The 21,971-nt window shown below is 49.2% G+C and overlaps 1 protein-coding gene across 6 annotated transcripts in view; it reads left to right on the top strand.

The window, feature by feature from the left end:
- Positions 1 to 21,971, top strand: part of LOC144480568 (GRAM domain-containing protein 2A-like) — a 77,118-nt gene that overhangs the window by 17,025 nt on the left and 38,122 nt on the right. Inside the window, exon 1 of one of the 6 annotated variants that reach the window (XM_078200159.1) lies at positions 18,719 to 18,827. The exons of 2 other annotated variants lie outside the window; for them this stretch is intronic. In XM_078200159.1, coding sequence (XP_078056285.1) covers positions 18,796 to 18,827 — 32 coding nt within the window. In that variant the 5' untranslated portion in view covers positions 18,719 to 18,795. Of the gene's footprint in view, positions 1 to 18,718; positions 19,844 to 21,971 lie in introns of those variants that run through there. 3 more of the 6 variants (XM_078200160.1, XM_078200164.1, XM_078200165.1) reach the window with 3 other exon arrangements.

The following is a 21,971-nucleotide window of genomic DNA, read 5'->3' as shown; positions in this document are numbered from 1 at the left end:
GTTTCCTCCGGGTGCTCCGGTTTCCTCCCACAGTCCAAAGATGTGCGGGTTAGGTTGATTGGCCAGGTTAAAAATTGTCCTGGGATGCGTAGGTTAGAGGGATTAGCGGGTAAAATATGTGGGGTGGGATTGTGGTCGGTGCAGACTCGATGGGCCGAATGGCCTCCTTCTGCACTGTAGGGTTTCTGTAGGGTTTCTATGTTGGGGGGAATGGAGCTACCTGGGGGCATATATACACAAACCAGTGAAGGTGTTCGGATGGAGTGAGGAAGTGGTTAATAAAGCATAAGGATACTGGGCTTTATAAATAGAGGTGCAGAATAAGAAGCAGGGAAGTTATGGAAAACCCTGTATAAAATACTGGCTGGGCCTCAAGTGGGGTACAGCATCCAGCTCTGGGACCAGACTGGGGGAGAGATGTGAAGGCAGCAGAGAGAATGGGGAAAAGATTAATGAGAATGGCTTCAGCGATGAAGAGCTTCAGTCACGTGGGTGGATTGGAGCGGTTGGAGGAGAGAAGGCGGAGAGGAGATTTGAGGTATTTAAAATCAGGAGGGGTCTGGTCGGAGTAGATACGGGGAGAAACGGTTCCCATCGGTGGAAGGGTCGAGAATCAGTGAGCGGTTTTAGGGTTACTGGTGAAAGGAGCAATGGAGACATCAGGAGAAAGTTTTTCCATCAGCGAGTGGTTGGGATGTGGAACGTGTTTCCCCCAGAGGGTGGCAGGTTCAATCACTGCTTTCCAAATGAAAAATCGGTTACTTATCTGAAGAGGAAGTATTTGTAGATATGCGAGGAAAAGGCAGGGGAGTGGGACTGGAAGAGTTACCCGTGCAGGGAGCCAGCACAAGCACAATGGGCTGAAAGGCCTCCTCCTGTGTAATGGAGATTTACAGCACAGAAAAAGCCCATCGTAACTGCCATGGTGTAACCATTCTGTGAAAAGACAGCAGTGCTTATATCACAGTGACGGTGGCACAGTGGTTAGCATTGCTGCCCCCCCAGCGCCAGGGACCCAGGTTCAATTCCAGCCTCGGTGACTATCTGTGTGGAGTCTGCATGTTCTCCCCGTGTCTGCATGGGTTTCCTCCAGGTGCTCCGGTTTCCTCCCACAGTCTGAAAGACGTGCTGGTTAGGTGCATTGGCCGTGCTAAATTCTCCCTCAGTGAACCCGAACAGGCACCGGAGTGTGGCGACTAGGGGATTTTCACAGTAACTTCATCGCAGTGTTAATGTAAGCCTACTTGTGACACTAATAAATAAACTTTACTTCACATTGCTTCAAAACAGCCGGGCAGCGCATTAGGGAGGTGAGATTCTGAAACACATTGGGGTTTGTTGCACCGTTTCCTGATCCGCTCCGTCAAATGAGCTTTCATCAATCGGTTCAGTAACGCGCTCACTCTATATCACATGGTGGCAACGAGGAGGAAATGATGTCAGAGGGTGGACGGACCAGTAAAATTGGTGGGAAGAGCAATTCGGGTTGGACACAATGGACAACATCCAAGTATTCACTCTAGACAGCACAGTGCCTCACAGCGCCAGGGAGCCGGGTTCAATTCCCGGCTCGGGTCACTGTCTGTGTGGAGTCTGCGCATTCTCCCCGTGTCTGTGTGGGTTTCCTCCGGGTGCTCCGGTTTCCTCCCACAGTCCGAAAGACGTGCTGGTTAGGGTGCATTGGCCGTGCTAAATTCTCCCTCGGTGTACCCGAACAGGCACCGGAGTGTGGCAACCAGGGGATTTTTCACAGTAACTTCATTGCCGTGACACTAATATTTAAACTTTAGCACCTATTTTACTCTGCACAAAGTGTGATATAAATGCAGAGAGGTGATGGTGGTTTAGGTCCTGTCTCTTTGATTGGTAGAATTCTTATCACTCTTCAGTTTCGTTTCTGCTCAGTTGTGCTCTATTGCCTTTTAAGGATCTGAATATTTGAGCAATGTGATTGTGACACATGCCATACATTGTGACAATGTGTTGCCTGAAGCACTTTGGATTGTTAGATGTATAAATACACAAACTAGTTAATCTCCTTTGAGATTGTTAGAACAGGATGTCCAGATCAAGTCTAGTCCACAGCGACTGCTAACAGATAATTAAACCAGGACACACAGACATAATTTAGTCCACATTTGAAAATCCCAAATTCTGTTCTTATTTCTTTTTAATATTTTGATTTATAGGGCGGAATTTTCCCGTCCCGCCTTCCATGGGAATTGTAGTGGGGGAGGAGCCATGCAAAGATCCATTGATCTCGGGTGGGATTTTCCAGCTTTGGGGTGAGTGCGGCTGGAAAATCCCGCCCATAATTTACAGTTGTATATCAAAAGTGTCGGGAAGACAGTTGAATCAGCTGAAGATCAGAGTTTTCTTGGTCGTACAGATGGAAGATTTGCAAACTTGGGTTACCCAAGCTGGGTTTCACAGAATTCTGATGTTCCATTGGATACATTCAAGGGTTCTGTGCTAAGTCAGGCTGATGTGTTTGATTTGATTTGATTTATTATTGTCACATATATTAGTATACAGTGAAAAGTATTGTTTCTTGCGTGCTATACAGACAAAGCATACCGTTCATAGAGAAGGAAAGGAGAGAGTGCAGAATGTAGTGTTACAGTCATAGCTAGGGTGTAGAAAAAGATCAACTTACTGCCAGGTAGGTCCATTCAAAAGTCTGATGGCAGCAGGGAAGAAACTGTTCTTGAGTCGGTTGGTACATGACCTCAGATTTTTGGATTTTTTTTCCCAACAGAAGAAGGTGGAAGAGAGAATGTCCGGGGTGCGTGGGGTCCTTGATTATGCTGGCTGCTTTGCCGAGGCAGCAGCAAGTGTAGACAGAGTCAATGGATGGGAGGCTGGTTTGCGTGATGGACTGGGCTACATTTATGACCCTTTGTAGTTTCTTGCAGTCTTGGGCAGAGCAGGAGCCATACCAAGCTGTGATACAACCAGAAAGAATGCTTTCTATGGTGCATCTGTAAAAGTTGGTGAGAGTCATAGTGGACATGCCAAATTTCCTCAGTCTTCTGAGCAAGTAGAGGCGTTGGTGGGCTTTCTTAACTATAGCATCGGCATGGGGGGACCAGTGCAGGTTGTTGGTGATCTGGACACCTAAAAACTTGAAGCCCTCGACATTTCTACTTCGTCCCCATTGATGTAGACAGAGGCATGTTCTCCTTTACGCTTCCTGAAGTCGATAACGATCTCCTTCATTTTGAGAGAGATTATTGTTGCCGCACCAGTTCACCAGACTCTCTATCTCTTTCCTGTATCTGTCTCGTCATTGTTTGAGATCCGACCCACTACGGTGGTGTCATCAGCAAACTTGAAAATCAAGTTGGAGGGGAATTTGTCAAATGCTGTGAAGTTGCTTGTCCATTCAGAGGCTAGTTTCCCCTTGAAATGGCTGCTGATAGGCTCACTAGTGAACCTATGAACAGCCAATGCAGTGAGAAGCCAACCCATGATTGGACAAACTAGAAATTGAGGGAAAGTAAAGCCCTCAAAGGTCCAGGTCAGGGCAAGAGCCATGTCATCAAAAATGACAAGAATTTGGTAAGACTTAAATTGTTGGATAAGATGACTTTTTAATTATAATAAACGTGTACATACATGGAGTGGCAGTGGCCCAGTGGTATTGTCGCTGGACTAGTAATGCAGAGACCCAGAGTAATGCTCTGGGGACCCGGGTTCAAATCCCACCATGGTAGATGGTGAAATATGAATTCAATAAAAATCTGGAATGAAAAGTCTAATGTTGCCCATTGGCAATTGTCGTAAAAACCCATCTGGTTCATTAATGTCCTTTAGGGAAGGCAATGGCCTGGTATTATTGGTAGACTATTAATCCAGAAACTCAGCTAATGTTCCGGGTTCGAATCCCGCCACGGCAGATGGTGGAATTCAATAAAAATAATCTGGAATTAAGAATCTACTGACGACCATTGTCAGAAAAACCCATCTGGTTCACTAATGTCCTTCAGGTAAGGAAATCTGCCGTCCTTACCTGGTCTGGCCTACGCGTGACTCCAGAGACACAGCAATGTGGTTGACTCTGAAATGTCCTCAGGGATGGGCAATAGATGCTGGCCCAGCCAGAGACACCCACACCCCATGAACGAATAATAAAACAAATGCAAGAGATAGAAAACACATTTGTTCTTGTATGTTTGTACCTATTTCACAAAAACAATCTATATTAACCCTTCAAAATAATAAGAATATTTCTTTCTGTCAGTACGCTTAGGGGGTCAACTGGCTAGAAGGATTTCAGAACCCCTGCTGTACTGGGATACAGTGCCACCACTGACAAGTTACACTGTGACATGTTTACATAGGGAATCCACATTACATGTAACATTTTTAAGAAGTTATTGATATAGACAGATTCTGGTATTAAAGTTGTGCTGTAATTTGTGATCTGAATGAGCTACTGGATATTTCTCCATGGGGGGGTTGGTGTGTTGCAGCAGATCCAGGTAATTAACCGATTTTCAGTTGCTGTGGCAACCTGCACTTTCACGACATGTTTAAAGTTCAAAGTTTATTTAGTAGTGTCACGAGTCGGCTTACATTAACACTGCAATGAAGTCACTGTGGAAATCCCCTAGTCGCCACACTCCGGCGCCTGTTCGGGTACACTGAGGGAGAATTTAGCATGGCCAATGCACCTAACTAGCATGTCTTTCGGAGTGTGGGAGGAAACCGGAGCACCCGGAGGAAACCCACACAGACACGTAGAACGTGCAGTCTCCGCAGGGACAATGAACCAAGACGGGAATCGCACCGGGTCCCTGGTGCTGTGAGGCAGCAGTGTTAACCACTGTGCTGCCCTGGTTGATTCTCAATGTTGGCCAGCCAGCGGCGGCCATGTCCCACAAATGAATGAGAAAAGTTTTAGTGCTGTGGGGTTCTCACTATTGCTTGCTACTTACTTTCCCCTTCAGCCTCGGGGTTCACGTTTTGAAGCTTTTGGCTCCAAATGGGCTGATCTCAGGAAGGTCGCTCTGCTGGTGGTGTGTATGTGGAACTGTGTCTAATTCTGGGCACCAATCTTTCGGAAAGATGTTGGAGGGGGTGCAGTGGAGATTAACTGTGGCATGAAGGACATTGGTTATTTAGAGAGACTAAAGAGAGTGACATTGTTCTCCATACAGGTTAGAATCATAAAAACCCTACAGTGCAAAAAGAGGCCATTGGGCCCATCGAGCCTGCATCGACCACAATCCCACCCAGACCCCTACATATTTACCCACTAATCCCTCTAACCTACGCATCTCAGGACACTAAGGGGCAATTTTAACATGGCCAATCAACCTAACCCGCACATCTTTGGACTGTGGGAGGAAACCGGAGCACCCGGAGGAAGTAGACACAGGGAGAACGTGCAAACTCCACACAGACAGTGACCCAAGCCGGGAATCGAACCCAGCTCCCTGGAGCTGTGAAGCAGCAGTGCTAACCACTGTGCTACTGTGCCGCCCTATCTGGTTAGATGAGATTTAACAGAGGCATTCTGGATTATAAAGAGTTTTGATAAATTGGATGGGAAGAATGGGGAGGTGATGGCCTAGTGGTATTGTCACTGGACTGTTAGTCCAGAAACTCAGCTAATGTTCTGGGGACCCAGGTTCGAATCCCGCCACGGCAGATGGTAGAATTTGAATTCAATAGAAATTGGGAATTAAAAGTCTAATGATGACCATTGTCGATTGTTGGAAAAACCCATCTGGTTCACTCATGTCCTTTAGGGAAGGAAATCTGCCGTCCTTACCTGGTCTGGCCTACATGTGACTCCAGAGACACAGCAATGTGGTTGACCCTCAAATGCCTTCTGAAAAGGCCTAGCAAGCCACTCAGTTCAAGGGGTGAATGGACCTACCTGGCATTAAGTTGATCTTTCTCTACACCCTAGCTATGACTGTAACACTACATTCTGCACCCTCTCCTTTCCTTCGCTATGAACGGTATGCTTTGTCTATATAGTGTGCAAGAAACAATACTTTTCACTGCATGTTAACACATGTGACAATAATAAATCAAATCAAAATCAAAAATTAGGGATGGGCAATAAATATTGGCCAGCCAGCGACGCCCACGTCCCACGAATGAATAAAAATATCGTATCCGCAAGCATATTTTTTTTCAAGACTACATTGTAATCTGGAATACATTGCCTGAAATACTGATGGAAGCAGATTCAACAGAACCTTCTAAAAAGAAAATTGGATGAATATTGAGAAAAGCAATTGCAGACCCCAGAGGAAAGAGCGAGGGAGGGGAGGGGGGGTCATTGGATAGCTTGTTCAATAAACCAGCTTAGGTAATCCTCAGTCTCTGCTTATGAACAGTTCATGATACACTGAGAAACACGACATCAATAAACATCTTCCTGTGCGCTGTTTAATTCCATACACACAATAAATATATTTTATAGTAAATTATTGTGGAGTTGGTCTTGTGGCGCCGTCCCGTGATAGGATTCGAACCCAGCTCCCCAGAACATTAGCTGAGTTTCTGGATTAATAGACTAGTGATAATGCCACTAGGCCATCACATCCCCATTCTTCCCTGCCTCTGAGCCAGAAGCTCCGGGTTCGAGTCCCACCTCAAGACTTGACGGCCAAGGAAGGTCCATTCATAACGCGGCTAAACAGGTTGCGTGTCAATCTGCAGAATCCTTCCGTGCTGCATGTTGCAGCCTGGGGCTGTGGACAGTGACGGTAGAAACTCCAATGTTTTAGTTCCATCGCGTGGCTGACCAGGAGTCTCTCCCGCTATCACCACCAGCCATTGGAAGGATTTTGCACTGAGTGACTCGCTAGGCCATTTCAGAGGGCAGTTGAGAGTCAACCACATTGCTGCGGCTCTGGAGTCACGTGTAGGCCAGATCGGGTAAGGATGGCAGACTTCCTTCCCTAAAGGACATTAGTGAAGCAGATAGGTTTTTCCGACAATGGTCATCTTAATGGATTCTTAATTCCAGATTTTTCTTATTAAATTCAAATTCCACCATCTGCTGTGGCGGGATTCAAACCCAGGTCCCCAGAACATTAGCTGAGTTTCTCCACTAATGGTCTAGCGATAACACCCGAGGTCATTGGCTCCCATCAATGTAAAGCTCTTTCCCATGGAGTTGGGCTAACAAGATTTGACACTCTGATCCAATCACAAAGCAGTGAAGGATGCCATGAGAAAGAGGGTGTGGCATTGTATAATGTTCATTAAACTCCCAGCTCTTCCCTGGAATCACTGCATGACTTCACCTATTCTGCAAAAGAACTGTTACACCCTTTGTACAAATGAGCTTAGACTGCGCCTGGACAAGTTGAATGAAGAATAAATATTATACTTAGAAGCCGGCGACTAGATTGTTGAACAGATTTGAACTTTGGCACACTTGTCATATAAGACACAATAAGTCATCTATAAACTGTTGAAAATCAGGAGGGCCTGGATTTCAAAATTTACCTTGTGGCTGTAAATTAGTTGAGGACACCCTGACACCAGGAAAGGTGTTGTAGGAATGCAAATCTCCCTACACGGTCACACTGACACTTCCTCAACTTCACTGTCGCTGGGTCAAAATCCCGCAACTCCCTCTTTAACAGCACTGTGGATGTACCTACACCACACGGAGTGCAGCGGGTCAAGAAGGCAGCTCACCACCACCTTCTCAAGGGCAAGTAGGGATGGGCAATAAATGCTGGCCCAGCCAGCGATTCCAACATCATAGAATCCCTACAGTGCAGAAGGAGTCCATTCAGCCCATCGAGTCTGCACCAACAACGGTCCCACCCAGGCCCTATCCCCATAGCCCCATGTATTTACCCGAGCTAGTCCCCCTGACACTAAGGGGCAATTTAACATGGCCAATCCACCTAACCCGCACATCTTCACTAGCTTGATCCCCGGGTATGGTGGGATTTTCTTATGAGGAGAGGTTGAGTAGACTGGGCCTGTACTAAATGGAGTTTAGAAGAATGAGAGGTGACCTTATTGAGGCATATCGGATCCTCAGGACTGTCCCAGGGTAGATGCCGAGAGGTTGTTTCCCCTTATGGGAAAGTCTAGGACCAGAGGGCACAATCTCAGAGTAAGTGGGTCGTGCATTTCAGACGGAGATGGGGAGAAATTTCTTCTCTCAGAGGGGAGTGGAATTCTCTCCCACAGAAGGCTGTAAAGGCCGGGTCGTTAAGTATGTTCAAGGCTGAGACAAGTTTTTAATCAGTAAGGGAATCGAGGGTTATGGGGATAAGGCAGGAAAGTGGAGTTGAGGATTATAGCAGATCAATCATAATCTCATTGAATGGCAGAGCAGATGCAATGGGCCGAATGGCCCACTTCTGCTCTTATATCCTATGGCTTTCTGTGTAATATCAGTGATTTCTGGCTGGGAGTGCCAGAGGCCTTTCAGTGCAAGAGTTTCCGCTCAATCAGATGTGTGAGCGAGGTGTTGTCTTCAGCAACGGAATCCATCCAAACACCTGGTACGGCCACTGGCAAATTCCTTGGCCCATTTCCAAATGCTTTGTTTCCATACAGGCAGTGCTCCTTCAGCAACTAAAGAACTTGTTCTGCTTTCCACAACCCCGGGGCAGGCCAAAGGATTTCCATTTTGGAATATGGTCGCTGCTGTAATGTAGGAAATTCGGCACAGCAAGATCCCACACGCGCTTCTTTCTGGGATGGCTGAAAGGGCCCTCAACTGTGTCGGATCCAAGTCCCACCTTTCTGCTCCCACCCCTTTCCCCCCCACCCGAAAGTGTGCTAGACTTTCCCTGGTCCTCACCTTCCGCCCCACCAGAATTCGTATTCGATGGACATCTCCACCATCTCCAATGTGATACCACCATCAAACCCATCTTCCCCTCTCCTCCCCTATCAGCATTCTGAAGAGATTTTTCCCTCTGCGACTCCCTGGTCCACCTCAGTCACTCCAACACCCCCTCCCTTTCCTATGATACCTTTCCAGGCACGGCCAGAAGATGCAACTCCAGCCCTGTTGCCTCCTCCTCACTATTCAAGGCCTCAAACACTCCTTCCAAGTGAAGCAGTGATTTAGGTAGACTTTTTCAGTTCAGTAAACTGTATTCATTGCTCACAGTGTGGTCTCCAGTACGCTGAGATACTGCATACTGAACAACTGCTTTGCAGAACATCCCCACGCGAGATTGTGGTCAGCCACCATTTTAATTCCCCATCTTTCTCTCACTCTGACCTCTCCTCGGCCTGCTGCAGGGCCCCAATGAAGCTTAACGCAAATTCAAGGACCCCTCCCTCACCTTTTGAGTCAACATTTGTGTTCCATGACGTCAGACCATAATCCCGGCAGCCATTTTGATTCCTTTTCTTTGCAAATTTTAACTTTAATCTCGTTTCCTCCAGTTTTGTTTTGCTCTTGGACGGTTCGACATTCTGCTATTCACACCTCTCCAGACAGGTCACTGGTTTCTTCATTGTCCAATCCCTTTGTCCTTCTGCCTCCAAACCTTTTAGTCATTTAATCTCTCCGGTCTTCAGCAATATCACAGACCTTCCATTTTGTCCCTTTGCACGGCACCCTCCCTCCCCCTCAACCAGACACCTCCCATCCACACACCTCCCCCAAACCCCCCCTCCCCAAACCCACTCCCTCCCCCAAACTCCCCCTTCCCAAACCCACCCTCCTCCTCCTCCCATCCACCTCCCCTCCCCAAACCCACCCCCCTCCCCCAAACCCACCCCCCTCATCCTCCCATCCACCCCCCTCCCCAAACCCAACCCCCCTCCCCCAACCCACCCCTCTCCCCCAACCCACCCCCCTTCCCAAACACACCCCCCCAAACCCACTCACTCCCCCAAACCCACTCACCCCCAAACACCCCCTTCCCAAACCCACACCCCCAAACCCACCTCCCTCCTCCTCCCATCCACCCCCCCTCCCCAAACCCACCCCCCTCCTCCAAAACCACCCCCCTCCTCCTCCCATCCACCCCCCTCCCCAAACCCAACCCCCCTCCCCCAACTGACCCCCCCTCCTCAAACACACGCCCCTAAACCCACCCCACTTTCCCAAACCCACTCCCTCCCCAAACTCAAACCCCCTCCCCAACCCACCCCTCCCCCAACCCACCTACCCTCCCCAAACCCACCCACCCTCCCCCAATCCACCCACCCACCCCCAACCCATCCCCCTCCTCCAACTCATCCCCCTCCCCCAAACCCACCCACCCCTCCCCCAACCCACCTACCCTCCCCCAACCCAGCCCCCTCCTCCAACTCATCCCCCCTCCCCCAAACCCACCCACTCCTCCCCGAACCCACCTACCCCTCCCCCAAACTCACCCCCCTCCCCCAACCCACCGTTCCTCCCCCAACCCACCCACCCCCCCAACCCACCCCCCTCCCCCAACCCACCCATGCCTCTCCCCTCACCCCACCCACCCACCTCATTCCCCGGGATTTAATGAGTGTGGTTTCTAAGGATTCCAGGGTGGAATTTGCCTTCAGAGCCTTGACGCTTGGTGTAGGGCTTTACACTATCAACCTCACCGTGTTTTATTTTTGTTGAACTCGGATCAATAATTCTTTCCATTTAAGATTTTATCTTCGACAAACTAAGTATTGTTTGCTTGTTTTGAAAAGTTCTTGTGCGAATGTATGTGTGAGTGTGTGTGTGTGAGTGTGTGTGTGCGCGAGAGTGTGTGCGAGAGTGTGTGCGAGTGTGTGTGTGTGTGAGAGAGTGTGAGTGTGTGTGTGTATGTGTGAGTGTGAGAGTGTGTGTGAGAGTGTGAGTGTCTGTGTGAGTGTGTGAGTGTGTGTGTCTGTGTGAGAGTGTGTGTGTGTGTGAGTGTGTGTGTCTGTGTGAGAGTGAGTGTGTGTGTGAGAGAGTGTGTGTGTGAGAGAGTGTGTGTGTGTGTGAGTGTGTGTGTGTGTGAGAGAGTGTGAGTGTGTATGTGTGAGTGTGAGTGTGAGTGTGTCTGTGCGAGAGTGTGAGTGTGTGTGAGTGTGTGTATGTGTGAGTGTGAGTGTGTCTGTGCGAGAGTGTGTGTGTGTGAGTGTGTGTGTGAGAGTGTGTGTGTGTGTGTGTGTGCGAGAGTATGAGTGTGAGTGTGTGTGAGTGTGTATGTGAGTGTGTGTGTGTGTGTGTGTGAGTGTGTGAGTGTGTATGTGTGTAGGTGAGTGTTTGTGTGTGTGTGAGTGTGTGTGTGAGTGTGTGTGTGTGAGTGTGTGTGTGTGTGAGTGTGTATGTGTGTAGGTGAGTGTTTGTGTGTGTGAGAGTGTGTGTGCGAGAGTGTGAGTGTGTGAGTGTGTGTAAGAGTGTGTGTGTGTGAGTGTGTGTGTGCGAGAGTGTGAGTGTGAGTGTGTGTGAGTGTGTGTGTGTGTGAGTGTGTGTGTGTGTGTGACTCTAGGGTGGGGCCTGTTAGATCTCAGTTAATTGCGACTCACACGAGAATGTAAAACATTGGTGTCAGGAATGGAAGCCAGCTCCCAGCGTGATCAAACCACGTATGTAATGGAAACTATCTGACGCAATGATTTATGCACTCAGTACATTCAGCGGTGCAGAGATAAGCAAGCGGAATAAGCCCAGGCTGCCTCCAGGAATTGGCCCTAGCTGGCTATCATGTTCCTCTTGTGAGGTATAGACTCCCACTCTGTCCTTCTTGGAAATTAGTTGAGGATAGTAACTGAACACTCCCAGCAAGGAGCCAGATTTAGTACAAGATTGGGGCGGACATAGGTTTACAACACTCTGTAACTGACAGCCCAGCATACAGGCATGCAAATCAGCTGGGGCTCAGTTTGCAGTACTCACGCCTTTGAGTCTGAAGATCACAAAGGCGGCACGGTGGCACAGTGGTTAGCACTGCTGCCTCACAGCGCCCGGGACCCGGGTTCAGTTCCCGGCTTGGGTGACTGTGTGGAGTCTGCACGTTGCCCCTGTGTCTGCATGGGTTTCCTCCGGGTGCTCCGGTTTCCTCCCACAGTCGGAAAGACGCAGGAGTAGGCCATCTGGCCCCTCGAGCCTGCTCCGCCATTCAATAAGATCATGGCTGATCTTTTCATGGACTCAACTCCACTTAACTCCAACTCCACTGTGCCACCGTGCTGCCCCAGCAAGACTCTGAGGCTGAACCAGTTCGATCACAACCTTGGTGTCCTATCATGATGAATTTCTGACCACACAACAGCACCCATTTCGTGGACACAGCTCACCATAACCCTTAATTCCTTTACTGTTCAAAAATCTATCTATCCTTGCCTTAAAAACATTCAATGAGACATGCTGGTTAGGTGCATTGGCCAATTCTCCCTCCGTGTACCCAAACAGGCGCCGGAGTGTGGCGACTAGGGGATTTTCACAGTGACTTCATTGCAGTGTTAATGTAAGCCCACTTGTGACATTAATAAAAAATAGAATAAGCGGAAATATCAAGGCAGGAACTTGGTGCAGTGCTGAGGGAGGTGCGTGCGTTCCCAGAGATGCTGCCTTCGAACCTGCCCTCTAAGGCAGATATAAAATTATCTCGAAGAAGAGCAGAGAGTTCTCCCCAGTATCCTGCCCAATATTTATCCCTCAACCGGCATCATAAAAATAGATTACCTGCTCAATATCACACCACTGTTTGTGGGAGCTTGCTGTGCACACATTGCCCTATGTTACAATATTGACATTGCTACAAAAGCATTGCTGGGAAAAGAGACATGCCGTCAAAGCTTTTTGCCTTGCACTCATCAGGACAGATGCAAGAATACCAAATTTCAATGGGCAGTTTTTACCGCATGAGAAAAGGACTGCTGATTGGTTGGCTCTGATTGGTCGGCTCTGATTGGTCAAAATGTTGCCATGGCAAATGCACCAATGAGCTATTGTCCAAACATTATACAAACTCTGTTCCTGACTTTACTTTTATTTATTTATCAGTGTCACAAGTAGGCTTACATTAACACTGCAATGAAGTTACTGTGAAAATCCCCTAGTCACCACACTCCGGCGCCTGTTCGGGTTACACTGAGGGAGAATTTAGCACGGCCAATGCACTCTAACCAGCACGTCTTTCGGACTGTGGGAGGAAACTGGAGCACCCGGACGAAACCCACGCAGACACGGGGAGAATGTGCAGACTCCACACAGACAGTGACCCGAGCTGGGAATCGAACCCAGGTCCCTGGTGCTGTGAGGCAGCAGTGCTAACCACTGTGCTACCGTGCCACCCTGGCAAGACTCTGAGGCTGAACCAGTTCGGTCACAACCTTGGTGTCATATCATGATGAATTTCTGACCACACAACAGCACCCACGTCGCTGGGTTCTACCTCTGTGACATTGCCCTCTCCGCCCCCGCCTCAGCCCACCTGCTGCTGATATCCTCATTCATGCCAACGTCACCTCCAGAGTCGATTATTCCAACGCATTCCTGCTGGCGCCTCAGCTCCCACCCTTCGCAAATGCGAACTCATCCAAAACTCTGCTGCCCGTGTCCAAACTCACACTGGGTCCCGTTTGCCCACCTGGAAGGATTGCTTCATTGGTACTTTGTGTCACAGACACCAGGAGATGGAGATCATTGTGTCTTTTCCTCGTTTAGGCCGCATTTGGAGTATTGTGTGCAGTTCTGGTCGCCACACTACCAGAAGGACTTGGAAGCTTTGGAGAGAGTGCAAAAGGTGGTTCACCAGGATGTTGCCTGGTCTCGAGGGTGTTGGCTATGAGGAGAGGTTGAAAAAACTAGGATTGTTTTCACTGGAAAGACAGAGGCTGAGGGGAGACCTGAGAGAGGTTTACAGAATTATCAGAGGCACAGACAGGGTGGATAGTCAGAGGCTTTTCCCCAGGGTGGAAGTGTCGATTACAAGGGAGGCACAGGTTCAAGGTGAGAGGGGGAAAGTTTAAGGGAGATGTGCGGGGGAAGTGTTTCACGTAGAGAGTGGTGGGTGCCTGGAACACGATGCCAGAGGAGGTGGTGGAAGCAGGCACATTAGCAACATTTAAGAGGCATCGGGATGGGTAGATGAATAGGGAGGGAATAGAGGGATACGGACCGAGTAAGGACAGGAGGCTTTTTTAAAAGTTTAGATAGGAACGGGCTTGGAGGGCCAAAGGGCCTGTTCCTGTGCTTTGGTATTGAAAGGAGGTGGCTTAGTGGTATTGTCACTGGATTCCCACAGGAAACCCACACAGACATGGGGAGAACATGCAAACTCCACACAGGCAGTGACCTGAGGCCAGAATTGAACCCGGATCCCTGGTGCTGAGAGGCAGCAGTGTTAACCACTGTTGTCACCATTAACGAGATTAGATTTCAATTCCAGATGTAATTAGTTGAATTTAAATTCCACCAGCTGCTGTAGTGGGATTTGAAACCATGTCCCCTATTAAACTAGGCCTCTGGATTACCAATCCCAGTGACATGACCACTACACCATCATCACCCTATAGCAAAGGGTTGAAAATGAGTTGACCACACCAATCATACTGGGGTCAGAGCTGGGCATCAAGGGTATGACGGAGGTGAGGGGGGGGGTGGGGCATCGGGGTTGGGCTGGAAGGGCATCACTGACGTAAATTGTGCCATCAAATCCTTGTGATTGACAAATCAATTATTATTTACCATAGAATCCCTACAGTGCAGAAGGAGGCCATTCAGCCCATCAAATCTGCACCAATAACAATCCCACCCCAGGCCCTATCCCCATAACCCCACACATTTACCCCACTAATCCCTCTAACCTACACATACCGGGACACTAAGGGGCAATTTAGCATGGACAATCCACCTAACCCGCACATCTTTGGACTGTGGGAGGAAACCGGAGCACCCGGAGGAAACCCACGCAGACACGGGGAGAATGTGCAGACTCCGCACAAACCCAAGCTGGGAATCGAACCTGGGTCCCTGGCGCTGTGAGGCAGCAGTGCTAACCCGCTGTGCCACCCCAAGTCTCCAGTTATTGATCAAACAGATTGTGCTCACTGCAAACATCACTTCAGCATCATTTGTAACATTAACTTGTTTAATATTTCATCACAGACTCTGAACTGTCTATTTAACTCAGCGCTTAAACAAATAGATTCATAGCTTAATAAGAGAACTTGTACTTGTTTAGCATTTCTCTTTATCTAAGGACTTGTTAAAGTGTATCACAGACAATAAATGATTTCTGAAGTCTAGTCACTGCAGTAACCTAGAGAAATGGGTGGCACGGTAGCACAGTGGTTAGCACTGCTGCTTCACAGCTCCAGGGTCCCGGGTTCGATTCCCGGCTTGGGTCACTGTCTGTGTGGAGTTTGCACATTCTCCTCGTGTCTGCGTGGGTTTCCTCCGGGTGCTCCGGTTTCCTCCCACAGTCCAAAGATGTGCGGGTTAGGCTGATTGGCCATGCTAAAAATTGCCCCTTAGAGTCCTGAGATGCGTAGGTTAGAGGGATTAGCGCGTAAATATGTGGGGGTAGGGCCTGGGTGGGATTGTGGTCGGTGCAGACTCAATGGGCCGAATGGCCTCCTTCTGCACTGTAGGGTTTCTATGATTCTATGATGAAATGAGACAACTAATTCAACATTGATTGGCATTAATCGCTGAATCCATCCTGGGGGTTACAACTGAGCAGAAACTGAACTGGACCCAGCCATATAAATACTGCGGCTACCAGAGCAGGTCAGGGACTAGGAATACTGTAGCGAGTAACTCACCCCCTGACTCCCCAAAGCCTGTCCACCATCTACAAGGCACAAGTCAAGAGTGTGATGGAATACTCCTCACTTGCCTGGATGTTGCAGCTCCAAGAAGCTCGATACCATCCAGGACAGTGCTTCATCAGTATCCTACTCAAACATACACAAAATACACTGCAGCAACTTGCCAGGACTTCTTTGAACAGCAAGTTAAGTTTATTTATTAATGTAACAAGTAGGCCCACACTAACACTGCAATGAAGTTACTGTGTAAATCCCCTAGTCGCCACACTCCGGCGCCTGTTCGGGTACACAGAGGGAGAATTTAGCACGACCAATGCACCCAACCAGCACGTCTTTCGGACTGTGGGAGGAAACCGGAGCACCGGAAGGAAACCCACGCAGACACGGGGAGAACATGCAAACTCCACACTGACCCGGTGTTGGAATTGAACCCGGGTCCCTGGCGCTGTGAGGCAGCAGTGCCACCGTGCCACCCATATACAGAGGCTTGCAGCCTCGTGGCTGAGGCCAGCTCCCGAGAAGGTTCTGGAACAGAAACTCCGAGCTCATCAGGGGGTGATCTCCCAGTCTGCTTCCCTGATTGGTTCCCTGGGTCATGTGGTCCTGCAGATGGATCCTTAAAGGGACAGTCACCACAATAGGAAAATCAGAAACATCTCCTGCACCTTGAAGAACATGGCAAAGAGAAGCAGGAGCAGGCCAGTCAGCCCCTCCAGTCAATGCCACCATTCAACTAGATCAGGGGTCTCCAAACTACGGCCCGCGGGCCACATCCGGCCCCGCGGCGGGTCACGTCCGGCCCGGATACAATAAATTTTATTCATTCATTTATGGAACTGATTTTTTTCTTTGGCCCGCAAAGATGTGTAGAATATACGATGTGGCCCTCGTACTGAAGGGTTTGGAGACCGCTGAACTAGATCATGGCTAATCTTTTATCTGCTTGCCTTTTACCCACGTGATCCATGTATCCTTTAATATCTTTAATAGCTAAAAACCTATCCAGCTTTGTCTTGAATATCCTCAATGACATCCCTCTGAGGTTGAAAATATAAGAAAAGGAATAGGATAGAGAAGCCAAGAGATACAGGCGAACAAAGATGTGCAGGTTGGCTTAATTGGCCAGGCTAAATTGCCCCCTGGTGTCAGGGGATTCGCGGGGTGAATGTGTGGGATTACGGGGATGGGGCCTGTGTGGGATTGTGGTCGGTACAGACTGAATGGGCCGAATGGCCTCCTGTAGGGATTCTATGGTTCAATGAAACCATTGTAGACTATGAAGGAATACAAATGTTAGCAAAGCAGAGGGATTCATTTCCAGGGGTATTAAATTCAAAAGCAGTGAAGTCCGGTTAAAATAGTTTAAAACTGTGTGAGGCCGCGGGTAGGAATACTGTGTGCAACTCTGACCTGAATGTTATAAAAAAGGACAAAGGATCGCTGGGGAAAGGCTGGTACCAGGACGGAGAGATTGTAGTTATCGGGAAAGTTTAAACAGGCTGGGTCGTTTCTATTCAGCAAGGGGAAGGAGAAGGATTTGAGAAACCCCAGTAGGAGTGGTTCCAATTCGAAAGGCAGAGAGAACATTTGCCACTGGTAGGAGAATCATAGAATCCCTACAGTGCAGAAGGAGGCCATTCAGCCCATCTGTCTGCACCGATCTCCATCCCACCCAGGCCCCATTCCCGTATCCCCACACATTTACCCTGCTAACCCCCCTACACTAGGATCAATTTGGCACAGCCAATCAACCTAACCCACACATTTTCGGACTGTGGGAGGAAACCGGAGCACCCGGAGGAAACCCACGCAGACACGGGGAGAATGTGCAAACTCCACACAGACAGTCACCCAAGCCGGGAATCGAACCCTGGTCCCTGGCACTGTGAGGCGGCTGTGGAAACCACTGTGCCACTGTGCTACTTGTGTGTGTACGGGCATGTGTGTTAGTGTGAGTGTGTGTGTGAGTGAGTGTGTGTGAGTGAGTGTGTGTTAGTGTGAGTGTGTGTGTGTGTGGGTGTGTGTGAGTGAGAGTGTGTGTGTGAGTGTGGGTATGTGAGTGTGTGTGTGAGTATGTCTGTGTGTGTGTGAGTGTGTGTCACTGTGTGAGTGTGTGCGTGTGTGAGTGAGTGTGTGTGTGTTGGGGTGAGTGTGTGTTGGGGTGAGTGTGTGTTGGGGTGAGTGTGTGTGTGTTGGGGTGAGTGTGTGTGAGTGTGTGTTGGGTGAGTGTGTGTTGGGTGAGTGTGTGTTGGGTGAGTGTGTGTTGGGTGAGTGTGTGTGTGTTGGGGTGAGTGTGTGTGAGTGTGTGTTGGTGAGTGTGTGTTGGGGTGAGTGTGTGTTGGGGTGAGTGTGTGTTGGGTGAGTGTGTGTGAGGGAATGCTGGGGTGTGTGTGAGTGTGTGTTGGGGTCTGGGTGTGTGTTGGGGTGAGTGTGTGTTGGGTGAGTGTGTGTGGGTGTGTGTTGGGGTCTGGGTGTGTGTTGGGGTGAGTGTGTCTGGGTGTGTGTTGGGGTGAGTGTGTGTGGGTGTGTGTTGGGGTCTGGGTGTGTGTTGGGGTGAGTGTGTGTGGGTGTGTGTTGGGGTGAGTGTGTGTGGGTGTGTGTTGGGGTGGGTGTGTGTTGGGTGAGTTTGTAGGCATTAATGTACAGAGAAATCTGAATGAAATATTTTTGGAATCTTTATAAATGCACAATGTCACTGGCTAAATTATTGGAAGGTGCATCGGAACATCACTTTCACACGACGCTGGTGAGTGTGGGGTTTCTCACTGACCCCCACCCCCTGCACCCCCTGCCCCCCGCAACCCCTGCCCCCCCACACCCCCTGCCCCCCCGCACCCCCTGCCCCCCTGTCCCCCTGCCCCCCCGCACCCCCTGCCCCCCCGCACCCCCTGCAGCAAAGAGAAAACTCTTTCTAACTTCATCACTTTAAAAATACTGGAATAAAAGCCCTCCTCTCTCAGACCCAGTGGAAACGTCCAGACCCCCCACTCTCCCAAGTAGTGAAAGATTCCTTATTCTGTGCGCTCTGATTGGAGCGTTGATGGGAGCCTGGGCTGTGGGGGGGTGCGGACACTGGATTGATTGTACAGCAGCACTGGGTCAAGTATAATGGGGCCAATCCCCTCCGCTGTTACTCAGAGGTACGCAGAGAGAGAGGGATTTAACTGCTTGTTCATTACTGCTACTTGGCTGCTGTTGTCCTTTGATCTTGTTGTACTTCGATTCGAGTTGCTTCGTTATTTTGTGTGGGCTCAGCTGAAGGAGAGAGCTGCCTTGGTTAAGAAGTGTTGAGCTAATCCCCTTTCTGTGCGTGCCAGATGCTGGGGCCACTGTGACTGTGTTCTCGTTTCTTGCTGTCTGTGGGGTAAGAATGATGTTGTGTCGGGCGCTGCCCTCCCCGGAACCGCTGTCACTGTGACATTGTCAGCCTGATGAAGTCAGTTTGGAATGCTCCGTCTATGGGGCAGTGTTACAGGAAGGAATGAGCTGATGTGTAACGAAAGACGGTTTCTTGGTGAGCTTTGCGGTGGGCAGTGAGAGACACAGTAATCGCTGACAGAATGACATTGCTGGCCTCACGTGCACTGAACCCAGGCAAAACAATGTCTCTTTTAAGAGGATTGCTGAAACAATAGAGTCAGATCGCCTTATTGGGAAGTATCAGTGCGTTAACGACACATCCTCTGTGTCAATCGGCACAGGGATAAGTTACAAGTCACCAGAATTTCTTGGTTGATTCATAGAATCACAGAATCCCTACAGTGCAGAAGGAGGCCATTCGGCCCATCGAGTCTGCACCGACCACAATCCCACCCAGGCCCTATCCCATGCATTTACCCTCTCGACTCCCTGCTGACACTAAGGGGCAATTTATCACGGCCAAATCTACCGAACCCGCGCGTCTTTCGGGCTGTGGGAGGAAACCGGAGCACCCGGAGGAAACCCACGCAGACACGGGGAGAAGGTGCAGACTCCGCACAGACAGTGACCCAAGCCGGGAATCGAACCCGGGTACTTGGCGCTGTGAGGCAGCAGTGCTAATCACTCTGCCACCTGTGATTTGTGTTTGTGATCAGTCTCCCTCGCAAGTTGCTGGACGTACATTTTAATTGTCCGTTTGATTCACAGCAGAATATTATATCTGGTAGTTAAGAGCGTAAGTACAACATGATATTTCTATTTCTATTTCTATGATATTTCAACATGATATTTCTATGATATTTCAACATGATATTTCTATTTCTATGATAACGCAGTGCGATTTTTGTTCTCATTTATTCATTTTATGGGATGTGGGTGTGGCCGGCTGGATCATCCATATTTATCTGACCCAGAAAGGGAACAATTTAAAACTGTGAATTTGACTCCCATATGCAGTGAATTGTTGCTCCCTGGTGTGGTAACGAGTGTTGGATTAAAAGTCTGGTTGGCTCCAAATCCGATCACTGCCAGCAGGATTTCACCCTGTGGGGAACAGCCCCACAGTGATCTGGACCAGAAATAGAGATATGCTCGAGACACAAGTTCAAATCCCTTGCCAGAGAGGTTCACAGCCCAAGGAGAGATAATAAAAGTAAATCGCTGTTAGTGATTTTTTAAAAACAAAACGGCAAGTTTAAAGTTTTCACATTTCCCTTTCCAAGAGGGAATAACAGCAGCAGAGGGAGTGATAGAGAGAATAACAGGCGGCAGAGGGAGCGATAGAGAGAATAACAGGTGGCAGAGGGAGCAATAGAGAGAATAACAGGCGGCAGAGGGAGCGATAGAGAGAGAATAACAGGTGGCAGAGGGAGTGAGAGAGAGAATAACAGGTGGCAGAGGGAGTGAAAGAGAGAATAACAGGCGGCAGAGGGAGCGATAGAGAGAATAACAGGTGGAAGAGGGAGCAATAGAGAGAATAACAGGCGGCAGAGGGAGCGATAGAGAGAGAATAACAGGTGGCAGAGGGAGTGAGAGAGAGAATAACAGGTGGCAGAGGGAGTGAAAGAGAGAATAACAGGCGGCAGAGGGAGCGATAGAGAGAATAACAGGCGGCAGAGGGAGAGATAGAGAGAATAACAGGCGGCAGAGGGAGTGAAAGAGAGAATAACAGGCAGCAGAGGGAATGATAGAGAGAGAATAACAGGCGGCAGAAGGAGTGATAGAGAGAGAATAACAGGCGGCAGAGGGAGTGATAGAGAGAATAACAGGCAGCAGAGGGAATGATAGAGAGAGAATAACAGGCGGCAGAGGGAGTGATAGAGAGAATAACAGGCGGCAGAGGGAGCGATAGAGAGAATAACAGGCGGCAGAGGGAGAGATAGAGAGAATAACAGGCGGCAGAGGGAGTGAAAGAGAGAATAACAGGCAGCAGAGGGAATGATAGAGAGAGAATAACAGGCGGCAGAAGGAGTGATAGAGAGAGAATAACAGGCGGCAGAGGGAGTGATAGAGAGAATAACAGGCAGCAGAGGGAATGATAGAGAGAGAATAACAGGCGGCAAAGGGAGCGATAGAGATAATAACAGGCGGCAGAGGGAGCGATAGAGAGAATAACAGGCGGCAGAGGGAGCGAGAGAGAGAATAACAGGCAACAGAGGGAGCGATAGAGAGAATAACAGGCGGCAGAGGGAGCGATAGAGAGAATAACAGGCGGCAGAGGGAGTGATAGAGAGAATAACAGGCGGCAGAGGGAGCGATAGTGAGAATAACAGGCGGCAGAGGGAGTGATAGAGATAATAACAGGCGGCAGAGGGAGTGATAGAGAGAGAATAACAGGCGGCAGAGGGAGTGATAGAGAGAATAACAGGCGGCAGAGGGAGCGATAGTGAGAATAACAGGCGGCAGAGGGAGTGATAGAGAGAATAACAGGCGGCAGAGGGAGTGATAGAGAGAGAATAACAGGCGGCAGAGGGAGTGATAGAGAGAATAACAGGCGGCAAAGGGAGCGATAGAGATAATAACAGGCGGCAGAGGGAGCGATAGAGAGAATAACAGGCGGCAGAGGGAGCGATAGAGAGAATAACAGGCAACAGAGGGAGCGATAGAGAGAATAACAGGCGGCAGAGGGAGTGATAGAGAGAATAACAGACGGCAGAGGGAGCGATAGAGAGAATAACAGGTGGCAGAGGGAGTGATAGAGAGAATAACAGGCGGCAGAGGGAGCGATAGTGAGAATAACAGGCGGCAGAGGGAGCGAGAGAGAGAATAACAGGCGGCAGAGGGAGTGATAGAGAGAGAATAACAGGCGGCAGAGGGAGTGATAGAGAGAATAACAGGCGGCAGAGGGAGTGAGAGAGAGAATA

The sequence above is a fragment of the Mustelus asterias genome, chromosome 29 (genome assembly GCF_964213995.1).
Source record: "Mustelus asterias chromosome 29, sMusAst1.hap1.1, whole genome shotgun sequence".
Lineage (NCBI taxonomy): Eukaryota > Metazoa > Chordata > Chondrichthyes > Carcharhiniformes > Triakidae > Mustelus > Mustelus asterias.
Note: the sequence above shows the minus strand (reverse complement) of the source record. Positions and strands in the feature narration are given on the sequence as shown.